This window comes from Homalodisca vitripennis, chromosome 8 (assembly GCF_021130785.1).
Source record: "Homalodisca vitripennis isolate AUS2020 chromosome 8, UT_GWSS_2.1, whole genome shotgun sequence".
In the NCBI taxonomy this organism is placed as follows: Eukaryota; Metazoa; Arthropoda; class Insecta; order Hemiptera; family Cicadellidae; genus Homalodisca; species Homalodisca vitripennis.
Genome location: NC_060214.1, coordinates 8,956,832 through 8,971,888, shown reverse-complemented (window position 1 = coordinate 8,971,888; position 15,057 = coordinate 8,956,832). Strand labels below are relative to the sequence as shown.

The 15,057-nt window shown below is 33.1% G+C and overlaps 1 protein-coding gene across 2 annotated transcripts in view; it reads left to right on the top strand.

The window, feature by feature from the left end:
* LOC124367258 (vacuolar protein sorting-associated protein 8 homolog) overlaps positions 1–15,057 on the top strand; it is a 66,321-nt gene that overhangs the window by 42,005 nt on the left and 9,259 nt on the right. For both annotated transcript variants that reach the window (XM_046823957.1, XM_046823958.1), the window contains 4 exons: positions 3,402–3,526; positions 5,962–6,088; positions 7,427–7,540; positions 10,265–10,388. In XM_046823957.1, the coding sequence (XP_046679913.1) occupies positions 3,402–3,526; positions 5,962–6,088; positions 7,427–7,540; positions 10,265–10,388 (490 nt within the window). The remainder of the gene's footprint in view (positions 1–3,401; positions 3,527–5,961; positions 6,089–7,426; positions 7,541–10,264; positions 10,389–15,057) is intronic.

Sequence of the window (15,057 nt, the reverse complement as noted above, 5' to 3'; positions counted from 1 at the left end):
TGTTTGATAAAAATCTATTGGTAATTACGAAACTTTTAGTTGAAATCTATTTTTATTTATACAGGGATGCTACAGGTCAGGGAAGTCAGGGAAAAGTCAGGGAATCCGGTCTCAAGTCAGGGAATTTCGACGTTGGTCAGGGAAAAATATAAAATCCCTTTACACAAATAAACTTACTGCCGCCGCGCCGAGTCCAAGCCTGCAGACGACGCGGCGCATATTTTACTTCTGTGTTGTAAAAGATCATTTAAGTCAATCTTTTTGTACGTATTAAACTGTGTTCACTTTATTTTTTGCTTTTTTATATTTGCCACCCTGTTAGCCTCAACACCGCTTTTTTTCCACCCATTAATTGCCAAAAACCCTGGAGATTGCGTCGAAAAAAGTCAGGGAAAAATGAAACATTTGGTCTGGAAATCAGGGAAAAGTCAGGGAATTTCATTATTGGACTCCTGTAGCCAACCCTGTTATAATACTTAGTAATTCTCTAGCTGATTGCAATAGTTATGGGATAAAAAGAGCACAGATTGGAAGGAATATTGATAAAAACATGTATATAATTGTTAAAAAGACAATACTACTGCCGATAGATTATTGCAGCACGAAGCATTTCAACATAGAGCGTAGAGACACAGCCGTTGTACTTTAAGACCAGGCTTCTCGTCGCGGTGTCTCGAGGCGTGTGGCCGAGCAAGGGTTAATCAAAACGAACCTAAAAAAAACAAACTGTCAAGGGACCTGTGTACTTTTGAACACCTCCTGTACTTTTAAAATAGACAGTATGTTTTAATATACATAAATACGCTATCTTACGTTAGTTTGTTACAACTAACTACAAGAGAAACGAAACCCTTGAAAACTAACTTTTAGGATCCACTGATTGGAAGAACACGTTAAAGTACACATAATTAGATTGTGTTGATCATACTGAAATCTTTCTCAACCAGTAGAGAGCATTCTAGTTAATTTTGGTGAACGAGAATGCTATCTATTGGTTGTAAAAGACTGCAGTGCAATTGAAAATTTCTAATTATGTGTACTTTTAATCAGTGGACCCAAGAAGATAGTTTTCAACATGTCTGCAAATCTTCCTATCAATTAGTAACCATCCATAGCTTTCAGCCTTATTAATTATAACCCAACTAGGAGTCGATACTGTATAACTTACACTCTTGAACAGCGTATTAATATTTATAAATTAATTTTTTGAATGGTAGGGTTTGCAGAAAATATATTTGGATTCAGATTATAAATCAAATTTTTGATACAAACTTTGGAATCAAAACAAAGTAATAAAATAATTTTTGATAAAAATAATTAATAATTTTTGACAAAAATAATTATTAACAAATATATGTGTTTACTTACTACAAAGTATCAAAAAAATGGTATGCTTAATTTCCAAATATTAGTTAAATGTGCTGTTACAGTTCAATAATTTAAGTATATTTCATTGAATATTATCAACCAATAAGAAGTTTAATGATTGTGGCAGTTTGCATTTATGCAACAGTTTTATCCAGACTATTTTTCCCTACGTATCCAAAAAAAGCAAGGTTTTTGACAATATTAAGCAAATTTAATCAATTTTTACTCTTACACATTTGTTGATATGTTTTAAGGTCTTGCAATGGTGGCTGTTTAAAGTTTAGAAAAGAAAATGAATAGATACTATGGAGCGAAACGGAAAAGCGTTTTACAGCAATGTTGTTTTTAAACGTTTTATACATCTTGTAAGGTTCCATAAGGCATTCATGGAAATGAAAAAGCAAATATCCTATCCAAAAAGGGAGCGAAGTCCATTATGGTGGGGCCTGAGCCAGGTTTCGAGATAGCTTTCTCCAACAGCATAGCTCTTTTAAATTATTGGGAAAAGAGGGTAAGAAACTATTGGAGTAGGGCCTTGGGATTAAGACATTCTAAAAGGTTTATCTCTCCTTATGCTAAAGGGTGGGCATCTTTTCTAGATCAGAGTAAGGAGGATATAAGACTGATATTAGGGATGTTGACAGGGCATGACCCCCTAAGAAAACATCTTACGAAGGTGGGCCTTAGCCAGACTGATGACTGCAGACTCTGCGGAGAAGAGGAGGAATCAGCAGAGCATATTTGGCTAAACTATCGTGCCTTATCAAAAATTCAGAAAAAATTCCTAGGGGCATATCTCCTCAGCCCCATGGACATCAGAGAACAGGAGCTCTCAAATCAGATCAGCTTCTTGAAAAGTCTCAGATTCTGAGGATATAAATACAAGTTAGGGAGGCGCAAAGGTCCTTTTAGGACTAAGTGCGGAGACGATTGTCTCTTTCCCTCAGGATAAAAATATGGTTTCATTAAGATAGTGGGTATAAAAATGTTTAGAAAAATTCAGTAATATAGCTGAAATACAAGTATGTACATATGTGTACATTAACATCTAATCATTACAAGTGAATATGTTTAAAACATAATTTCGAAGTATTTGCAACCAAACAAAGTTTATGGATATAGAGATATCGTATGCAGTGGATGAATGTATCCATATCCTTACTCAGTAAGAAAAAACTATCTTGTTGTACCTAAATTCAGCAACAAATATGGAAGTAGAACTCTGGAAGTTTATGTGCCTACAGTTTTTAACATGCTTCCAAACAATGTTAAAAATGCTAAGAGTTGTAAATTGTTTAAAGTTGCATTAAAAGAGTTGTTATGGAAAAAATGAAATTTAATATTATTGGTTGTTGTTGATAGTTTTGTTACGATTGTTATTATAAATGTTATTAAAAATAATTTTCAAATACAATTAAGGTAACTTATATATATTTATTTATTTGTTCTTTGAATGATTTTATCTGAGCTTTAAACATGTTTTTGGGTATATTGTTATTGTGAGTTAAATTATGCATATTTTATATTTGTTTCTTCTGTTTGTTGTTATTGTTATCCTTGAATATTTATTTATTGTTGTTAGGATTAAGTTATTTTTTATAAATGTTAATTAATTATTGCTATTGTTTTTCTTGAGAAATTTTGATATGTTAATTTGAAATTTGTATTTATTATTTTTTATATTGTAACTGCATTATTGGTGAGGTGTTTACTCTTGTAATAAAACTGCATGGACTTGACCACAAATTAATTTAAAGCATAAAATAAGTAATTAGTATATCTAGTGAAATGGAGACAAACCCAATAGGGTTTTTGTATTTAAGAATAAAATGATTTGTAATTGTTGTCATTTCAAAGAATAAATAAAAAAAAAAAAATATCGTATAAACAATTTCACAATTGAATAAATCACTTTGTGTGTAACAACAGCAGTTAGTGAATAGTGAACAAAAGCCATTGTTTCAGAGGTTTTGTATAATGTAGCATTGTGTTTCCAAATTGTCCAACTATTCGTGTTGTATACTCTCCCGCAGGGTCTGTTGGACATAGACGCGACAGAGACAGGCCACATGGTGCAGAGACATTTCTCCCAGATCATTCCTGACATTGTCCCTCTTCTGTCGGACAAGCAGCTCTACCTATTCCTCAAGGGTGTTCTGTAAGTATGAACAATAATATCTCGTTACATGTAGCAAGGTGTCTAAACAGTTAATCACCAGGAATCGATATCAGGAATAGTGTAGATTGTTTTTACAAGGCTTGATCTGACAGTGTATAGCTCCTTCTTCTGGTTTCCTTTTGAATTTCAGTACATTTGTTTCCCATCAAACCTTCTCTATAAGACTTGTCAAAATGAGCAAAATAGGATGAAGCAGAGCAACAGTTACTTAAAAAAACTATTTTATTTCGTTCTCGGTTTATTGTTCAACTTGATTGTCACACAGAAGGAAATAGTGTAATAAGAATGAATATATAATAATAAACCTTTTAACACTTTTTATATGTTTTATTTGTACAATGTACATTTCAAATTCAACAAATTTGTCATCAGGTACATGTAGGTTAAGGTAAATGGAGTAAATAAATAATTGAAACCAAACTATAATATGTTTTTAACTACCTTGGTGGCTAAATTTTTGTACTTAATTTTATATGTGATTAATTTATATTGTTCAAAGTCTATTGAATAATACATTTTTTGTTATAAAATCAAACAATGATAATATACTTTATCATTTAATAGTACATTAGGATTGATTTTGGCACTTTTGTAAATTTCAAAATGTTCTAAAGTTAATAATAGGTGACTTTTTTTGCATTTATGTAAAATTTCAAGATTGTTTTTAATGTTTATGTATTTATGGATGGTGTCATTTAAGTGGTCAGCATATTTTGAATTTGATGATGTCTTCAACGATTTTATATATTCATTAAATCTAATTTTGAAGGATCGGCTGGTTTGTCCAATATAGTGGTTTTGACAATCATTGCAATTTAATTTGTAAACTCCACTATTGTTAAATTTTGCAATTGAGAAATTGCAGGCATTTAAAGAAATTTAGGCAATTTTGTGATCAGGTCCTTTTATAAACATTTGGAGATAAAAATATGAAAGTTTTTCATTATGTATAACACGTATAGCTGTAGAAAACGACATGATTTTTATTTCTTTATGATTGTACAGTTCATTATTCTCTTTGTTGCCACTGTTGTTAAGTTATTATTTAGGCTACTTGTTTATAATTTATTGTTGTGTTGTGAAATAGGCGATCCTCGTTCAAATAATATACGTGAACTATTGGATAATGAAAATATTAGTTCTGATGATGGAAGTGACATATCGGCAAATGAAGTGCATGATGGTATTTCTTTGTCAGATTTGTTGTCAGGTATTCTGGATGATTATAAACCAGTGGAATGTGAGTTGGGTTGTGAACAAATTAAATTGATATAATGGCAGTGACAACAATTCATCATTATCTGATATTCCTCTTGCCCGAAGAATTCATCAAACACCAATTAATAGATGCGTACTGCCAATAAAGTAGTACATACTTTAAATTTTGATCAAAAAACTTTTTTTGTTGTAAATAAGCGTATATATCTATATCTATATCTATATATATATATATATATATATATATATATATATATATATATATATATATAAATGAATGTTTGTGTGTTTGTCCTTTATAGACTCAGAAACTATTTGACCGATCATTATGAAAATTTGTATGTATATGTATTTTTTCACGTAGAAGTTTTATATGCTATGCCCATTGATGTAACTCACCACCAGGAGGCGCTGCAAAATATATAAGTTATCAAAGCGCCTGCACATTGTAAACTACAATTATTACGAGATAGTTGTGTATAATAACCACACACTATGTGAAGGCGCTAAGTTTTTATGGATATTATTTGTCTTTGAAATGAATTTCTGTTTGGCCTTATAGCTTGAATGTTAGACCACTTTATTATTAAGTACATGTACGTGTAAAATGGCTATAAACATACACTTTTGGCAGATTTTCTTGATAGTGTCAACAAGGTAAACTCTACATCGGCGTTGCCAATATAATTCACTTGAACCAAAAATGCACATACACGGGCAAAGCTAAAAAAAAGCGTGCGAAGCCGCAGGGAACAGCTAGTATGTTATAATCCTTTTGTTCACTAGAAAACTATGTATATTTTTTACATTTATTGTATTTTATTATCTCAAGTCATGTGAAAGTGACATGGAGTGAAACTTGGAAAACAAAAAGTTTACAATACACGTTTTTGAATTTATGTACAAATAAAAAAAAAAATACTCTAGTAAGTGCATATTTTTATAATTTTAAAATTGTCTCTGGTTTCTAAAAAAAAATTGATAGAAAACACTTATTACTTATAGCATTTAGTACATATTAAAAAAAAATATCTGAAAAATATGCTGCGCAAAGACAAAAACCAGTGTATCATTCTGTGAGTTTCTTGTTATCAGTCGGAGGGTTAAAAACTGATTACTTGAACTATTGAGTTCTCAAGTAGTTACAATGTGGCAGTGTGTCGGCTGTAACGCTCATAGTCAGTTCTCTGTCCAAGGTTGGAGGGGGAGCTGGAACCACCTCTGATGACCAGGTACTTTGTGCTGACTTGCCATCTAGATCCAGAGCTGGCCTTACCTCTGGTGCAGGCTAACAAGAACATCCAACTTGACCAGGCTATCCAGGTAATTCACATGTGGACTAAAAAAGGCTCTACAAATATTTTTGGGTATGTAGAGTTTAGGCCGTATTTGTTTGGCTTCTGAAGAAACACACCAAATATCTCAGTGGTTTCAGCATAACTAGGTTGTAGTAAATAATAAGTAAACTCAAATGATTAACTTTACTATCAGGAGTTCTCAGGATTTGGAGCATATTACATTCCGTTTGGGACATGAAGAGAGATTTTGACTAGTAACTCGTTTAAAAGTTTCTTGGCGGTCAGATTAACAATATATTAAGATTCCACGATCATATTGAGCTCTTCTGTAAGAAACTAAGCTCCGTGATTTTCGTTATAAGAAACCTATCAAAGTTTGCTGATACCAGAGTGACCTTGGCTGATCTACCCCTTTCTCACATATGCGGTAGTTGTTTGGGGATGTGAAAGTGTATGCACAAAATTTGTTTTCAAACTCCAGAAAAGGTTGTTGAGAGCGGTTTTTGGGAACGTGTAGAACTTCATGTAGGTCCGTTTTTTAGGGAGGCGAAAGTTTCAACATTCCCATCGATTTATATCTTGAACTGCGTGACATTTGTTCACAAAAACCTCCACCTTTTCAAATCACATAATACCCAACATCGCCACGATCTACGTCACTTCAATGTAATTACCATTCCCGCCCATAGAACAAGGTTTTTTGAAAGACATTTATTAGTCAGCGGAATTAAACTATATAATGCTCTTCCAGACTCTTTGAAAACAAAAACAAGTCCTTTTTTTGAGAGGGAGGTCAAGCGGCATTTGGTACAGCTTTACCAATAAAAAATAAAACAGGAAAAATATAATGATGCGTAATATTATGTCAGTTGCACACTTTTATGCAATCGCTATGAACCTAGTATTACGTCAAAAACCTTGAAGGGGTTAATATCAATAATTCGTATTGGGCATCCATATAATTCTCTATATTGTACTTTTGAAAATGCATTTGAATTATTTAAATAAAATAAAAATGAAAAGAATATTTCACTAATTCTTCACTGCTATGAATATATTACCAAATACTAAGCTACAGAGAACTACAGTACAACTTTCGATCCAATCAAAAACATTTTTTACAATATTTATGATATATTTATTGTTTTATATATAACAGTATTAACCACCACAGTAAAAACCAAGTAAAATATAATTAAAAACTAGAGTAATATTTGAGTCTTACCAATTCATATCTGCTGGCCTCTTAACAGCAAGTAGTTTTACTGGTTCTTCGGTTAAGTTACTTTCAACAATGAAAAACAGGTTACATTCTTAGATAATAAAGCAGGTAGAAAGATCCAAACGATGACTATGATTGCAGGCCTCAACCGAGCAAGGGCTGGACGAAGTAACAGCAGTATTATTAGAACGCTCCGGAGACCTCCAGGGGGCCTTCGACCTCCTGCTCAACAGGCTTCACTCTTCCATGGACAAGGTAGGAAATTAGCGATGGAGTCCAGGTCCCAAGAGCCAATGTGTGCTGTATAAGCACACAACATGACGTTTCTTGAAATTGATTGATAAATTTACCCCCTAAGCTAGAAATTGACTGTCAGATGTTGTTTTGGTGGAGGCTGTTATCTAAAGACCTAAAAATATAAAATGATGACTTTTCTCGGATTATATTAAAAAACATTATAACGGAATGCAAATAAATGTTAAATCAGCATCAGTTAATCACATACAGACCATTAAGAGCTGGACGTATCGGTGGCCATCTTGATTGTAGCTCCGTAAGAACAATATTAAATCTCGTGCACTTTTATGACCTTATTTTTAGTTGGTTAGAATTTTGGGTGGTGTCTCGTTTTAAAGATATCTTCCAAATACTCTTTAATATGCATCCAAATACTCTTTTAGTTCTTTTCAATATTTTTATTGCTTTTCTGAAAAAAATATCTCAAACTTTTTTTGCATTTAGTCATTTAATTATTAAAAAAGCATAAAATTTACAAAATAAATAAAAAGCTTTTAGATGCGTAATAATAATATCTTCAAAATGAGATATCTCCCTTAACGCTTTCATAAAAAATAAGGGTGTAAAACTGCATGAGTTTATCATTGTTCTTACAGAGAAAAAACTCAAGGTCATTTTATTACAAGCAGCTCATTTTATTATAACAGTAATGTGTCTGATGGTTGGATTTAAGTGTTTCAATCTAGAAAAAATATAATCTGAGAAAAACATCGTTATTTAATTTTTTATCCACATTGGTACCACCTCGTTTTGACTTCCATCAAAACTAGCGCGGTTGGTGTTTGATTTCTTTCTTAGGAAAAATTCTTCGATCAATTAAAAAAATCCAATGTTCCATTCAACAATATTTTAGTTTTAATAAGGTTTTTCGAATTTTCTCTTAATAAATATTTTTAACCCTTTGTAGTTCAAATGGCAAACAACCATATCCAAGGGACACTTCTAGTAGAAGATCGTTAAAATTCCAATAGACTGGAGGGTTTTGTTCTTTATTTGTTTTATCAATGTAAGCAGAAAAATATTTTTAATTGACCTACATTGTAAAGCTTAAACCCCCTATGTAGCCTTAGAATTTAAGTTGGTTAAAAATATGTAGTGTGCAGTGCACAGTTGTAAGTTTTTGTACATAATTTTAAGTATTTTGGTATTTGAATACACATACATTTTTTCAAACATGAATTTTCCAATTTCATATACTTAAAATTTAATTTGTTTTCATATATGAAAATACAAATTTTTACATATTTTTTCTGTTAAAAATAAAAACTAAAATGATTTAGCTTTCAACAGAAATACTCTTACTGAAGAGGCCTTGAATGCTTTGTTGAAGTATGGAATTACTCTTAAGGGTATCATGTCTTATGCGGAAAGAAATAAAAGAAAGTTAAAGCTGTAAATTTATTAATTTTTCACAAGAAATCATTAGACTAAATAAGTTTCAACACTTTCACTGCGACCTCCTAATTTTGACAACTTTCTACACTGCCACCCATTTTTGAATGATTTTGAAATATATATATATATATACATAATTTTTTAACCAATTATAAGAATATCATGGGACTTACATTTTTTTAAAGCTGAGTTCTTTCTCTTTCTACACAAATGCGCATGCATAAATATTTTCAAACTTAGTCTTTTTTTAAAATTTTAAAACATAATGTTTTTTGTAAAAAATAAAACATCACCATGTACTAGTCTATAACATATTCCTCATTATTATTTGCTGTAGTCAGCATTGACATTACTGTCCCTACAGCGACACATACTTATAATTGAAATCCACTTATATTAACAATTTTTTATTAGTGTGGAGGCCTAACCCACTTTTTTCAGGGCCATCATCAAAATCTTCATCTGAAGCTGAAAATAAACAATAAACTGTAAAATTCTGTAATAAATCAATTACTTATGAAACACAAGAATAACATTTTTATTACTCTTTTGCTTATAATTATTTGTTATTTGAGTAAAAAAATTTCAAAAAGTCCATCTGTAGTAAAATTAGGATCATTATCTGTGTTATCTTGGAAAAAAATCATCACTTTTACTGTCACGTGAAATTTTGAGTATTCTTCTAGCACTTTATTGTCTTTAATTCTATCATGACCATTGTATTTACTTACAAAACAATCATTGTAAACTAAAGTATATTAGCAAGCAAAACAATAACAATGCAGACAAGGAATTAGCAGAACGATAGCAGAATGACAAGAAACGACCGACACGACGATGAGTTTATAAACAAACCACTTTTTCCCAATATTCCAGATGACTGCCAACAACATTTCATAGATCATAAATCCATAGAGTAAGAAATATAAACAGGAAAATAGCGAATGACTATCAATGATGAAGTCCTAATACGTTTAAATGCATTTTTATTATTGTAAAAGTTGGCGCCGTCAAAAGACGTCGGCAGTCTGTAGAATTCCATGCGCAACGTCAAATGAGGTTTTCGACAGTGAAAATGTTAAATGCATCCACTTTTATACTAGACAGTAATTTTTATTTATGTTTGCACATTTTGTAAATTGAATAGTGTCAATTGTTTGAAATGGATAATTAATTATTAAAATTGTAATTGTAACTACAGTTAAATATAAACTTTAAGGATATACGATGATAATGGATAGTTGCGTAATTAGTTGTAATAGTGAGAAACTTGCCTTCACTTTTCAGGGAGAACCGCTAGAATCTCAGATGCAAGAGTTGGTCGGGTTGGCACACCGAGGGAACAACGTCATGGACCCTCGTAAATCCTGGCTCCCTCTTCTGCAGTGTTTGCTCAAGCTCAACTCTCACGGTGAGTTACACAGTACAGTGAAATTATATCATAGGGTCTAGGGAGAACCGCTAGAATCACAGATGCAAGAGTTGGTCGGGTTGGCACACCGAGGGAACAACGTCATGGACCCTCGTAAATCCTGGCTGCCTCTTCTGCAGTGCTTGCTCAAGCTCAACTCTCACGGTGAGTTATGCAGTACAGTGAAATTATATCATAGGGTCTAGGGAGAACCGCTAGAATCTCAGATGCAAAAGTTGGTCGGGTTGGAACAATGTCATGGACCCTCATTAATTCTGGCTCTGTAAATTTAGCTGTGAATTTCATTCACTGTGAAAATTCTTTAAATAAGCATTTGAACTTAATGTGAAAACCGTGAAAATTTCTACAAATTGCGGTTAAATGAATCAGTAAGCATCGTTGCCGTGACAATGTTGTAAAGTCCGTTTCACACGTGAGCAATAATTAAGCAAGCCAAGAAAACTGTACCCTTGTAAATCATGGCTCTCCCTTCTACAGTGCTTACTCAAACTTAACTCTCACCGTGAGTTAACACAGTACAGTTTTCAATGTATTAATCTCAATTTGGAATTACCTATACATTAATAAATAGGGTACGGTAAATTGTATAAAAGAGTTACAAAATTGGTCATAAACCCCTACTCATGAGTTGTTAGTTTTTTTTTTATATTCGTCAATAGTAGAATGATGTCATTCCGTGTATTTTTTGACCAGTTTAACGTAATTTAGTTTGTTAGTTTGTTTATGTTACCGGACAAACCCGATTTTAGGACAAACTAGTTTGGACTAGGATGTTCTAGTTTTTTCCTGACCACACTAGGATAAACTAGTTTGGCCTTATTGATTACAGGCTGAACTGGTTTGGCCTAATAGCGTTAGGATAAAACTAGTTCAGCCTGGTAGAATTGTTAGGCCGAACTAGTTTGGCCTGGTAGCGAACGGATAAACTAATGTGGCCGGGTTCAACAAGGTCAGGCCAAACCCAAGCAGCCGGTGGTGGGGGTTGCAAGTCTCGATGTGCTCGTCGCATTACATTGTTTGCTCCTACCGCTCACTCTCTCAGGTCAGTATCCGCTGTGCGTGGAGTGCGAATATGAGTGCGTCTTAGTTGTTATTTGGTTGTTCCGTTGTGCTTTACACCGTGCTTTGGAGTGTGTCGTGTGGGAGTATTAGTGTTAGTGAGCTAAGAGAGTGGTACAAGTAACGTATACTTTAGTAGGTGGGACTATGGAGGAAGATTCTGTTAGTGGTGGGCATAGCCAGAAAGAATGGAGAGAAAGATTCATGACTACAGTTTTTACAAAGTGAAAACGAGAAATCAACACATTTCAACGTATTGACAAAAGATAAGTACCAACAACTTATAAATGAAGTCAAAACTGCTGCAAACACAGATAAGAAGACACCCGTTGCAGCAGAGACGCCTGAAACGATTTGGTGTAATTGACATCGGAGGAGTAAAAAAATTGGTGGCAGCCGGTGAGAGAAACCAAGACATCAAGTACTATTTGACGGTAGATGAACTGTACGATGTTATCGATGCTGCTCACGGGGCAGTTGGTCACGGTGGCCGTGATAGAATGCTTGCCGAAACGTCAAAGAAATATGCCAATATTACGAAGGAAGGAATACAGCTTTATCTGTCAATGTGCCAAGTAAATGTCACATGAAAAAAAACAAAAAGAAAACGAGGTCTGGTCGTAAAACCAATTTTACATTCGGAAATGAATAGTAGGTGCCAAGTTGATCTTATCGATTTTTCAGACTCAACCAGATAACCAATTTAAGTTTATAAATGGTTTTACCAAGATCATTTAACAAAATTTGTTTTTGCTTCGTCCATTGCAAAGCAAAAGAGCTGAGGAAGTTGCCTACCAACTGAAATGATATCTTTTTTAACTTTAGGAGCCCCGTGTATTCTACAGTTCTGATAATGGAAGAGAATTTGTTAATAAAGTTATTTCTGAAGTAACACAGTTGTAGCCAGAGTTGAAAATTGTGCATGGAAAACCTCGGCACAGCCAAAGTCAGGGCCTCAGTTGAAAGAGCCAATCAAGACAATCGAAAACATGCTCGCATCTTGGATGGCTGATAACAAGACAACAAAGTGGTCTGAGGGTTACGGTATGTACAATTTCATGAACAACAGAGCTTTCCATTCTGGTATTAAGCAATCTCCTTATAAAGCTATGTTCGGCATGGAATCCTAGAGAGTCGGACTTTCTACTTCATCTCTGCCCTCTGAAATTTTCAAAGATATAAACGATGAGGAAGATCTTAAAAAGGTTATAAACAATAACCTAACACCTGCAAGTGAAACAGCTGACGATATCTTAATGGAAGAAGATGAAAATATGGTTCAGACCCATACCTCAACTGAAAATAAAATAAAAAATTCAAGAAAAACCGCTGCTGAAGGTCTAAAGAAAGCAAGCAAAAAAAAATGAAATCACACAGTGACAAGTCACATCCACCAGCCAATATTGGAGATAACGTCATGATAACCCATTCCCGATGTGGACAAGTCTAAAGTTGACCTAAGGAATATCATTGGAGTTGTTATTGATATCACTGATGAGGGGCTGTACAAAATTGGAACGAAACATGGAATTCTTCAAACACTCTAACATGTATTTCTTCAAAGTCAAAGTCAAAGTCTTTATTGCACATTACATTTGAAAATTATTACAATTTGTAATACAAACAGGTGCATTGTCATAATTTAATAAACAATGTTAAATTTAAAAGTAAAAACAGTGGAATTTCCTAAAAGTAAGACAGAAGTATTCAACATACACACTTATTATGCTTGTGCATGTGCTGGGATGTTTAAAATAAATTTATTTATTTAAAATATAATTGTTCTTGTCATTTAATATCTCATCTGTACTATAATAGGCCTTTTTTCAATAATATTTTTTTTTAATACATTTATAAATTGAGCTTCTTCAAGATGTTTTAATGGTGTTGGCAAACTATTGTACACACGAATACCCATATATAAAGGACTTTTCTCTAATAAGGTAGTTTTATGAATTGGAAACAACAAAAGATCCTTATGTCTGGTGTTATAGGTATGCTGGTTTGTGTATGAACTAAAAAATATTTGATGTTTGTGGACCAGATTTAAAAATGTCCAATATGTATAAACATGGCAGTGTAAGTATTTTTGCTTTTTTTAAATATAGGACGGCAGCTTTCTCTGAAGTTTGCTCCCATCATTGCTCTTACCACTGCTTTTTGTGCCATGAAAACTTTTTTTAAATCAGGAGATGATCCCCATATTACTATACCATACTTAAGAATTGACTGAATATATGCAAAGTATACAATTTTACATGTGTTTATAGATACGGATTCTACTAAAATCTTCATTGCAAATCGGAAACGAACTCAATTTGTTTACAAGGTGTTTACATGGCATTTCCAATTTAAGTTTTTGTCAATTTTGATACCTAAAAATTTGTGAGAGTCCACTAGATTTAATCCAGAATTTTCTAAGAAGCTATTACCATTGTTACTAGTCTGAAATTTATTATATTGGTTTTAGTTTGATTTAACAGAAGTCCAGTAGAATTAAACCAATTTTCTAACAACTGAAAGTTTCTTGTTATAGATTCCTCCATATTGAAAAAGTTTTTTTCTGTAATAAGAACATTTGTATCATCTGCAAATAAAATAAATTGTTTGTTTTTGGTATGTCGATTGGTAAAATTATTAATATATATAAGAAAAAGGGTAGGCCCTAAAATAGAGCCTTGAGGGACCACCATACAGAATATTTTCCCAATCTGATGTGACTCTATGCGAATTCTCATTGATAATGGTTCTTTGTTTCCTGTTATTTAGATATGATTGCAGATAATCCAAAGCTAGACCCCTAATTCCAATTTGATATAATTTTGAGAGGAGCAATTTATGATTTTACCGCAATCAAAGGCTTTTTGATAAGTCACAAAATATACCTGCGTATACTTTGACTGATCCAAGGAAGTTGAAACACTATTTACAAACGAAACCATAGCTAACTCTGTATTTCTGTTCTTTCTGAAACCATACTGCTCATCACATATTAATTTGTTTTCTTTCTAAAAATTTTGTTAATCTAGAATGTACTGCCTTTTCAAAGACTTTTGAAATGTTGCTCAATAAAGAGATAGGTCGATAGTTTGAGATGTCCTTAGGGGAGTCTTTCTTTTTATATACAGGTATGATTTCAGACAACTTTAGTTTATCTGGGAAAATTAGTCTTCCTTCGTAATATTGGCATATTTCTTTGACGTTTCGGCAAGCATTCTATCACGGCCACCGTGACCAACTGCCCCGTGAGCAGCCATCGATAAACATCGTACAGTTCATCTAACCGTCAAATAGTACTTGATGTCTTGGTTTCTCTCACACCGGCTGCCACCAATTTTTTTACTCCTCCGATGTCAATTACACCAAATCGTTTCAGGCGTCTCTGCTGCGCAACGGGGTCTTCTTATCTGTGTTTGCAGCAGTTTTGACTTCATTTATAAGTTGTTGGTACTTTATCTTTTGTCAATACGTTGAAATGTGTTGATTTCTCGTTTTTCACTTTGTAAAAACTGTAGTCATGAATCTTTCTCTCCATTCTTTCTGGCTATGCCCACCACTAACAGAATCTTCCTCCATAGTCCCACCTACT